The 10,766-nt window shown below is 31.8% G+C and overlaps 2 protein-coding genes across 2 annotated transcripts; both read left to right on the top strand.

Annotated features, from left to right (window-relative positions):
- Positions 1-2,492: 2,492 nt before the first annotated feature.
- Positions 2,493-5,464, top strand: LOC107191529 (alpha-1,2-mannosyltransferase ALG9). The gene is made up of 11 exons (XM_015580592.1): positions 2,493-2,593; positions 2,932-3,070; positions 3,255-3,460; positions 3,532-3,645; positions 3,736-3,846; positions 3,932-4,214; positions 4,284-4,400; positions 4,476-4,831; positions 4,912-5,041; positions 5,121-5,251; positions 5,323-5,464. The coding sequence occupies exons 1-11, from the start codon at positions 2,514-2,516 to the stop codon at positions 5,462-5,464; spliced, it is 1,809 nt and encodes a 602-aa protein (XP_015436078.1). The 5' UTR covers positions 2,493-2,513.
- Positions 5,465-6,756: 1,292 nt separating this feature from the next.
- Positions 6,757-10,550, top strand: LOC107191528 (pantothenate kinase 4). Its single transcript, XM_015580591.1, has 13 exons — positions 6,757-7,056; positions 7,242-7,521; positions 7,619-7,802; positions 7,882-7,974; positions 8,224-8,383; positions 8,472-8,662; positions 8,743-9,017; positions 9,089-9,241; positions 9,316-9,403; positions 9,489-9,693; positions 9,763-9,920; positions 9,999-10,168; positions 10,244-10,550. The coding sequence occupies exons 1-13, from the start codon at positions 6,942-6,944 to the stop codon at positions 10,548-10,550; spliced, it is 2,379 nt and encodes a 792-aa protein (XP_015436077.1). The 5' UTR covers positions 6,757-6,941.
- Positions 10,551-10,766: the final 216 nt, after the last annotated feature.

Raw genomic sequence — 10,766 nt, 5'->3', positions numbered from 1 at the left:
CAGAGAACGTTTGTATGTCGCTTAGCATTAAATGTACTCTTTACACAACCATGCACGTTAGAATTATGCGAGTATATCATCGTCATTCATCATATTGAGACTAACGAGTTGTAACATGCTAGGAGGAAGAACCGAGGTTTCGTTTTCGTTTGTTCTATAACAGAGGTGAGGTTAACGCGTGATAGTAGCGGAAACATAGTACGGCAGGCGACATTGATTTCTTTGTCCTATTTAGAATTGTATTACTTAAGTACTTATACATATTATATGTTATATTATATATTTATGTATTCGAAATATTTATATTTATTTCTACGTTCGATTCGTTGAATGAGAATATTTCGCGTATAAGCACGACGGATATGTATTATAGGATCGCGAGTTAAGTCGAGAAGAAATTTAGAAACGCGTTTATTTAAATTATGTTCTGAAATTTCTATCGTTTAATGGGAAATAGGGATTCTCTCCGCGTGTGTATCACGACAACACGACGCATCGCTTGCATCTACAAACAAGGATCATTGCAACCGGCTGTGAATGCAAAATATTCATCGAATTTGAAATTGTTTGTTGTGCAGCTACGACGGAATGGAATGGTGATCGTTTGAATTAGTCAAATCCTCGTATAGGTTTAAGATCTTTTAATTAATTCTTAACACATCTTTGTTTCATTTTATATCTTTTCGAGACGGGCTTGATAACGCCTCATAATGTCCCTTTTCTCTACGTCTTTTGCATTTTCTTTTATAGAGGAAGAGTCATTATAGCAGCTGGAATATTAAAATGGTTAATTATTAACCTCTTCGTAATGATAGGTGGTATGGTTGATGATAGTGTTCATCATTGGTACCACCAGTAGCAACACAGAATAATTTTGTATCATTCTTCGTTCATGATGAGTTAATACTTTTAATATCATCATCAACCACAGTGAAAGGGTCGAAGGGACTCGAAAAAGACTATGTAGTTCAAAAGATTCAAGACTCACTACTTGCGCACATGATACCGCAATGATTCTTATCGCTGCTAGTGTGGTGACTTGTGATCCCCAAGGGAAGAATCACTGTACATATTATTGTGCACAATTATCATTTATAGTCGTAGCAACGACCATTCGTTTTAAATTTCGTGCAATTCTGAAAGCGAAGCAGGATTCCCTTTTTCATTTGAGAGTTACAGACGTGACTCGACCATCAGGTCTTGGGTTCATCAGTTATTTCTTCTCTTTGGTCGTCGTCTTCTTCATCCTTTTCATTTCATGTTACATGTTTTTATCTTACGTTCATGTGTGCTCTCATTACCCTCAAACATGCATTTATAGATATGCATATTCTGCGCCTGAGAGCTTGATGGCCTAGAACTGAAAATTTTATTTTGCTCGGATTCATAATAGACATTTTGTCTGTTGGTTCCGTTTCTCATTTTTAAGTAGAACGAAAAGACACGTTTGAAAAAAAAACAATTTATCAACCGGCACTGTGAGATACCTTTGGCGAATATTGCGTGCAATCAAAAATTAAAATTGTTTTACACAGAAAAATGCACCGCACATGTACCGCATATTTCTTAATTAATTAAGATGCACTTGTTCATGCAAAATGTGCAAGGATATATGTATTCTGTAATTGTTTTCTGATTTTAATTTTAAGCATCTGGAAGAAGATTCATCGATATTGCACAAATGGAAAATGTCCTGTGCAATTTTTAATTTATTTTAGTCAACTTTTTAATATTATATTTATTAGTGTATTACTCCTCTTCTGTAGTGATAGGAGGGTCTTGCGTTTTTTTAATTAGAAAGTTCGATTTTTTTTAAAATGATTAGTTTTCAAAGAAGCTATATACATCACGTGAACCACCAATGCTCTATTTTACACTTAAGGGATAGATAATGTGATACAGTATTAGGGTAAGATTAGTGTCCCGTTTACCGTCGAAAGTAGCTATTCCTTTCTTATAAAACGAGAAAACTTTAAGGTATTGTAGCTCTCAGGTGCGAGTACTGTTATTTAAATAATATGTAAGATTTGATTTATAATAAATATTTCCACTTGTAATCCTTGTTCATCTGCCTCTATCGCGTGGGTAAGGATGTTTCCAAAACAAAGGTGTATGTATTGAAAAAGACAAATCATTTTTAAGTTACATTGTATTGTACTCATCTTCCAATTCTATTAAACCAGCATTGCTCTAATATTCATGTTAATTTCGACCCTTTTAGTTGATATCCTAATTTGATCTTTTAAGTTCAACATCCTTAAAGTGTTTTCTATATGTATGTACATATTTTACTTTTATTTCAGTAGATAATTCCTTTTTGTTTGAAAAAAAACTCGCGCTTGAAAGACATGGTCGTGGCATCTAGCGACAAAAATGTGAAAGCAATTGGTTAGTAGCTTGAATGTTTTATTGTAGATGGTGTCACTGTTACAATAAGAAGAAAAAAAGTTTATACGTAGCAGTCACCGCAGCACACAGGAATAAACGTCAGAAGTTAGAGCAGTTAGAGGACCATGGCGCCGAACCAACGTCAACGTCAGCTTTTCGTTTCAAAAAAAGAATTGAAAAAGCTTAATGGCAGAAGATTCTCAAAGTAGAGACAGTATTTTGGGCTGTTTATTGATAAAAAATGAATAAGTTATTTTCTTTTTTTTCTATCGCGCCAAATAACTTGAAGCATATACGCCGGTTAACCATTTCTATTTATTTAACGTTATAATATGTATTTAGTTATGTATTACAGATCCTTTAAAAACGTTATAGAATAATATCGCGTAATTGATACGTTTTGCTTCATTTATATATTCTACTAATTTATGAAAACTTTGATGCAAAGTACTTAGTATTACACAGAAAAGTTGAATGTGAAATGTGGGAGAAGGTGATAAAAGATAAATAAAAAATAAAATGAAAGATACCTATATGTTTCAGACCAGAAGAATCATCTGATGCTGGTCTTATATATCCTGGGGTAGATACAGCATTCAAGCTGATTTTATCAGCTAGATTTTGCTCTGCTATATGGAGTCATATAACAGATTGCGATGAAGCATATAATTATTGGGAACCAGTAAGGAGTAGTTTTACCAATTTATTTTTAATGATTCAATTGACTATTGCTAAAAACAAATATATCCTTCATATTAGAAGTACAAATTTATACACTTGTAACATATTACTTTGTTTTAATAAATGTGTTGTTTATTTTAAATGGTACTTCATTTTATCCAATGTGCTTGATTGTTTTATTGTAGAGTCACTATTTGCTTTATGGAACTGGTCAACAGACATGGGAATATAGTCCGCAATATGCATTAAGATCTTATGTATATTTGTTGATTCATATGGTACCAGCAAAACTTTATCATTATTTGTTGGAACCAAATCCTGCTCTAGTCTTCTATTTTGTAAGGTGTCTCTTATCTGTGGGTTGTGCACTATCTGAAGTATATTTTTATAAGTAGGTTTTATTTATAGTATCATTAATGAAAAAGATTTGCAGAAGCATTGTCTAAATAAATATTGTTTCAGAAATGTGTGCAGGGAATTCGGAATTCATATAGGAAGATTAACATTAGTGTTTCTTATTGTGAGTTCTGGCATGTACATTGCTAGTGCTGCATTCTTACCATCTTCTTTTTCAATGTATGTACATATACGCAATAATGTTTAACAAAGCAAGCATAAAGTATTAAAACTAATCTTCATAACTAATCTCCCTTATTTTTAACATAGGTATTTAAGCACTGTTGCTATAGCAGCTTGGTATGGTCGTCAATATGAACTAGCTATATTTGCCACTGCTATATCTACTTTATTAGGATGGCCATTTGCTGCATTACTTGGGTATTATTATGTGTACATAGTATTAAAGTACCCAATATAACATGGCTAGTTATACAAATTTTCCCTTATCTTTTATTATTTAAAGATTTCCAATTGCAATGGAAATGTTAATCCAGAAACAAGAGTGGAGTAAATTTATGAAATGGGTAATTATATCTGCTGCTGTTATACTGATACCAATGGTTTGGATTGATTCAATGTATTATGGAAAATTGGTAATAGCACCATTAAACATTGTAATGTACAATGTTTTTACTAATCATGGGCCAAATCTTTATGGAACAGAACCACTCAGTTATTATATCTATAATGGATTTTTAAATTTTAATTTCATTTTCATTGGTGCACTTTGGGCTCCATTTGGATTGGTAATAATTATACAGTTTATGACCATTCATGATTCACAGTATTTATTAATATTTTAATGAGTCTTGTAGCTTTTAGTGTGGATGTTTGTACCAGCACGACCAAGAGACAGACAATGTTTATCATATTGGTATTCTCTGGCACCATTATACTGCTGGCTTTTAGTCTTTTTCTTCCAACCTCATAAGGTGACATAAATTAATGTGTTTGTACACAGAAGTTAATATAATATATGTTCCAGTATAATTAAATTTTATTTTTAGGAGGAACGATTTTTATTTCCTGTGTATCCAATGATCTGTTTGGCTGGGGCAGTAGCTGTGGATGTCGTCCAAAAATTATACTTTTTCATTAGAAGAAAGTTCAACCGTTTGCACATTTCTTACCATTATTTACAATACACTATTCATATTACACTTCTCACTATTTTAATATGCGGTTTTCTTGGAGTATCAAGATCATTGGCAATATATAAAGGCTACTATGCACCAATGGGAATAATGATTGAAACTAATAAACTTGGATCAGAAGGAGAAATGCCTAAAGATATCAATATAAACTTTTGTATTGGCAAAGAATGGCATCGATTCCCTAGTAGCTTTTTCTTCCCGTCAAATAAGTAAGCAAAAAGACGAATGTATCTATCGAGATGGTGATCATAAGTACATCATAATTATCAAACAACAATATTATTTTCAGTTGGAAACTTCAGTACTTAAAATCAGAGTTTAAAGGGCAATTACCACAACCTTTTCTAGGTCATGAAAACGCGACTAGCGTAATTCAGCCTAATTTTAATGATATGAACAGAGAAGAACCATCACGCTATGTAAGTTTTCCGATATAGCACATTCGAAAAACATTAGAATGTTCAATTTTATTAACAATTATGTTTTCAATAATTTTAGTTTAATTTAGAAAAGTGTCATTTCATATTAGATTTGGATATTGGTACTGAGACACCTTTAGAACCAAATTATTCTCAATTAAGCGACAATTTTACAGTAATAAAATCGTCTAAATTTTTAGACACTGCAAGGTATGTGCATTAAAGTTAAAATTTTCTGTATTATCATATTCGATCTTTATTACATATTTATTATTTTTCAGGTCACATCAATTTTTCAGAGCATTCTATATTCCTTTCATATCATATAAATTTTGTACATATGGTTCATACAATTTATTACAAAATACTAAATTTAAGCCCATTTCCCACTCAATGAAAGAAAAAAATACAAAGTCCTCTTAAGTGGAGGTTTTTAAATGTTTATACTTTTAATGTACAGGGCCTCTATTAGGGAAGTTGTACCAAAAATGGAGTAATGTGAAATTATTAAAAAAGTAATATGTGTATCGTGTCACTTTTTGAATTGTGTTGAAAAAGGTTGTAATAGAAATCGTGTTCCAAATTATCCATTATATACTATACACATGAAACAAAGTTTTTGTATGAACATTTTTACCAAGTCAAGTCACATTGTTCACATGAACAATACTTAATCTAATAATATATGATACTTATACGAATATCACATACATAGTACATACTAAACATTGTAGGTGGAATAGCATACGTATATTGGCTTGTTTGCATTTTAACATATGTATACACATGAGTATTTTATCATTGTGTGTAAAAATAGATTTTATCTCTTGTTTCTTAAAACAGTCCGTATAATAATGAGTGTAAATGAATTTCATTCTTTTTCACTAGAAAAACAATATTTGTTACAAATTTTTTATTGAACTCACAAGTACTTTTTGGTACAATTAAGTAGTTCATTTTTTATTCAACGGTTTTTTGTACATATGTTAGTAAAGGTATAAGTAGAATGTAGTTTTGAAAATGTGTATATTATAGGTTTCAATTGTAAATATACTATAAATTAAGTTATGATCCTTTAAAAACATCCATAGTTTCAATTTACTTGTTAGTGGTTCTACAAAAAGTTTAAGTAGTACTTCTAATTGTAAGTATGATGCAAATTCATTTAAAATAGCCTAGAAGACTTTTAATAAAGATGTATGAATACTTGTGATTTAATTGTTGTAATACATATATGATAATTTGATGCAATACATGGAATTTTATACTCTTATATCTACAAGTCACTGTCGTATAAGAGGATAAACTTTTGTAATTTTATTGTGTTTAAATAAATAAATCTCACGTAACATTAGTGATACATGATATATTTTTGCAACTTGTTTACTTATTTATTTTTTCGAAGGAACACAGAGTAGTTCTTATGCGTTAAATGATTTTATAATCACATATCGATATGACTGAAAATTTTTTAACAAAATCGTAATATGCAAATTGTAGTTATCTTAATTTATGAATGTTATCAAGTTGCGGCTATTATCAGGCCGTCTATCTTTTTGTTGTTGAGCATGATTAAGCATTCTCAATCGTGCTTGTCTCATTGCTCAAATTTTTACCGCCGTATGTATTAAATGGCGCCTCCGTCTGTGACATTAAATAGCCATTTTTAAATCAACAACGCTGTAAGTTTCAGGCAAACAAGTGTTTAAATTTATGTACACGTTCATGTGCGCCAAGAGAGGAGAAACTTTTTTTTGATGTACAGATGCGATATCGTCGCACAATGTTTGATTAATGATAAAACTTTTGTTCATCGTAATGTAGTTCTTACACCGCCAGCCAGGACGTAAGAGCACCAAACACGATTAGCGACACAGTGTCAGAAAAGAATCGATGTAAAATGGAAACGGCAGAAATCGACAACGAACAGGGTCATGCAGATCCCATAAAATTGCCAGCTGCGGTTGAGGTGTTTGCAAATTTGAAAAATGCTCAAAAATTCGCAATTGATATCGGTACGTATTCCATTTCATACTGAACGTCAGAGCATACTTACACTAATGTATACACCTATGCACACAATTAAATCATATTGGGTTTCTTCATAGGAGTGTTTACATGTTCTTATTAAAAATTAGATGTACATCACATTATGCTTTCTCTTTGAGATCATTGCTTTTTTTATTTTGTTTAATTGCAGGCTTATCATTGACAAAAATAGCTTATTACTCAACAGTTAGTTATCGTAAAGCATTGTATGAGGATGCAGGTTTAGGAAACAGTGGAGAGCGAGCATATAAAGTATATGAAGGAAGTAGACTACATTTTGTTAAGTTTGAAACACAATACATTGGAAACTGTTTAGATTTTGTAAAAGAGAATTTAGTAAACGTTGAAAGGTTTCATGGTAAAAGCATTAAAGTCACTGGTGGAGGAGCATACAAATATACTGCTTTATTACAAGAAAAATTAGGCTTGATGTAAGTGGTCTAATGTATCAGAATAATGTGACTTCATTACACATTGGCTGTATCACTTTATAATTCATAGATAAAAAGAATCAACCTGTTATTTTAGAGTTGATAAGGAAGATGAAATAGCATGTTTGATAAAAGGTTGCAATTTTTTACTTAAAAACATACCGTGTGAAGCATTCGAATTTGAGAGGCATGGAAATCCTGAATATAAATTTCAAAAGGCTGGTCCTAATATATTTCCATATATGTTAGTGAATATTGGTAGCGGTGTTAGTATTATGAAAGTAAGTAACAATGTATCAATTAAAAACTCACACAAAGAGTTGTTTCTCATAATTTAAAGGTTTGTGTAACATTTTTTAGGTGGAATCCGATAAAGTATTTGAGAGGGTTGGTGGCACAGCTACTGGAGGAGGAACCTTTTGGGGTCTAGGATCTTTGCTGACAAAAAGAAAGGTATGACTATGCTTCAATATTTCAAAAACTTATTAATTGTTAATGTCTCATTGTGATCACACATAAGTATTTATTAGAAACGTCACATTACCAACCTGCAGCTTAATATACATAAATCTCTTTGAGTAAAATGTATGTAGTAGTAATTATTTTATTTTAATGTAAAAAATATATTAAATTTTACATTTGCATAATATCACTGAGACAAATTTACACATTTAAAAAGTGACTTTAAAAATACCCTGCTAGGGCTTTGATGAATTGCTGCAACTTGCAGAACGAGGAGATCATCGTAACGTTGATATGTTAGTGAAAGATATTTATGGAGGTGATTATTCTTCTCAAGGACTACCTGGAGAGCTTATTGCATCTTCTTTTGGCAAAGCAATGTCTTGCAACAATAATAACGGTAAGAAACTTAATTATAAAAAAAATCGTAGGCAGTTAGATAAAAAAGTTTAATGAAGCCTTCACTATTTATTTTGTTTTTCCTTTAGGGCGGCCAAAATTTTCCGAAGCTGACCTTGCAAGAAGTCTTCTGTTCACAATAAGTAATGACATTGGACAAATAGCTAGTTTATATGCAACTGTGCATAAAATGAAAAATGTTTATTTTGGAGGATATTTTCTTCGTAATCATCCTTTATCAATGCATACTATTTCATATTCTATCAAATACTGGTCACATGTGAGTTATCAAATTTCTATTCTTTTAATAATATATTAAATAAACGATCTGTTATTTAGTGGTTTTTGCTTTAACAATAGGGTAACGTGAAGCCACTTTTCTTACGTCATGAGGGCTACCTTGGCGCAATTGGAGCATTTTTATATGGTGCTGAGCAATCAGATGAGCATAGCTGGTTAGAAAATTATGCAGGTTCTTCAGGATTTAAGGATTCAATATCTACTGATCTTGGAATTAAAGTTGATCAGCTGGAAATAGATCAAGCAGAAAATGCTGTTACATTTTGTCCATTTTTAAAGGATCCTGCAACTTACAATCCTGACACAACAGATCTTGCAGAAGATAAAGAAGCTAGGTAAATTATAGTGTTTTATGATTACTGTCAGTAATGGATTATATATTTTGACAAAAATTTAAACTTTGCAGAGATTATTGGCTTCAGTGTTTTGAAGAATCAGTGGATAAATTTGTGGCAAGAGCTATCCATAGTCAGCCTCATAGTCCAACTGCTAAAAATCGAGCAACAAAACTTAAAGAGAAATATGTTAATAGACTACATTATCTACATTTGCAACCATTGTAAGCTAGAAACATTAATAATATACTATGACATAAAATTTTGTAATGTAAGATTAATTATTCTTACATTATAGTGCATATGGAACCCTCACTGTAAGAGTATTATTGGATACTATTGAACACTGTATGAAGGAATTCGACTTCCCCGATCCCTATTTGCACGTAAGTTATTTAAAAAGCTGAAACATACTACAAGAGTTTAGTAAATACTACCATTCTAGCCTAATAAGCATTTTTTAACATGCAGCAAAAGAAAAAGGAAAATGAAGAAGCGTTAAAACACTTAAAAGAACGAATAACTGTTTTGGATAAATTGAAGGGATCAGAAAAAATAGAAACTTTAATATTAGGTGTTTTAAGCGGTAACATGTTTGATTGGGGTGCACAGGCTGTTGCTACTTTGATGGAAACATCGGACTTTGGTTTCGCTGAAGCTGAGGCAAAGATACCAGGTGCGAACAGTTGACTTAGTAAAATAGATAATTATAATAAGATTAGTGATCCATTTTTTTAAACCACAGGTAGACCATGGTTGCAGGACGATTTAGATGATTGGATAGAAAGATTGGAAACTGGACCACCCCATAAGTGTGCAGCTATTTTTGTTGACAATAGCGGAGTTGATATAGTGTTGGGAATTTTGCCATTTACGCGTGATTTATTACAGCGGGGAACGAAGGTCAGTGAAAGTTGATAATTACTAAAGTGAAATTACTAACTGTACAATAAATTGAACATGTAATTCTCATTGCTTCAGGTTATATTGTGCGCTAATTCTATGCCAGCTCTGAACGATGTAACATATCCAGAACTGGTTGTAACGTTAAGAGATGCAGCAAAAATATGTAAAGTTATTAAGCACGCACTGAAAGAAAATCGACTGATCGCTATGGAAACAGCTCAAGCAGGTCCTTGTCTTGATTTGAGGTGAGTATTAGAAAGTAATAATACTTTTTACAGATTAACGGTATTAATGAATTTAAATTGTTTAATATTTAATAGCCGCCTGAATCTCGACTTGTGTCTCGCGATGGTAAAACATAACGTTGATCTTATTGTGCTCGAGGGAATGGGCAGAACTCTTCATACTAATCTTTATGCAAAGTTGACTTGCGAATGTTTAAAATTGGCAGTTGTAAAAAATCGGTGGCTCGCGCTTCGTCTGGGTGGTGATATGTATGCCGTAATATGCAAATATGAGCGGCCACCAGCGAAAACGAAAATTTATGATATAAGTGTGACGGAAAAGTGTCCATCGGAATGTATGGAGGTAGCAGCACGAATTTGTACATGCGAGGATCATGATTGAACTACACAGATGTATGTAACTATATTTGACAATACATTTTGAAACATTGGTCTATTCAGAAATTTTATTTCAGTTTTGCAGACTGAAAAATAGTGTGTTAAAGTATTGATCTATATTTATGTATGTATATAATTACTTTGAATACTTTTTATAACATTTAGCGTTATTTCTTTCTAACAATGCAACACTACAAAATCGATGAACAATAAGGAAATG

This window comes from Dufourea novaeangliae, unplaced genomic scaffold, assembly GCF_001272555.1.
Source record: "Dufourea novaeangliae isolate 0120121106 unplaced genomic scaffold, ASM127255v1 scaffold228, whole genome shotgun sequence".
Classification (NCBI taxonomy): domain Eukaryota; kingdom Metazoa; phylum Arthropoda; class Insecta; order Hymenoptera; family Halictidae; genus Dufourea; species Dufourea novaeangliae.
Note: the sequence above shows the minus strand (reverse complement) of the source record. Positions and strands in the feature narration are given on the sequence as shown.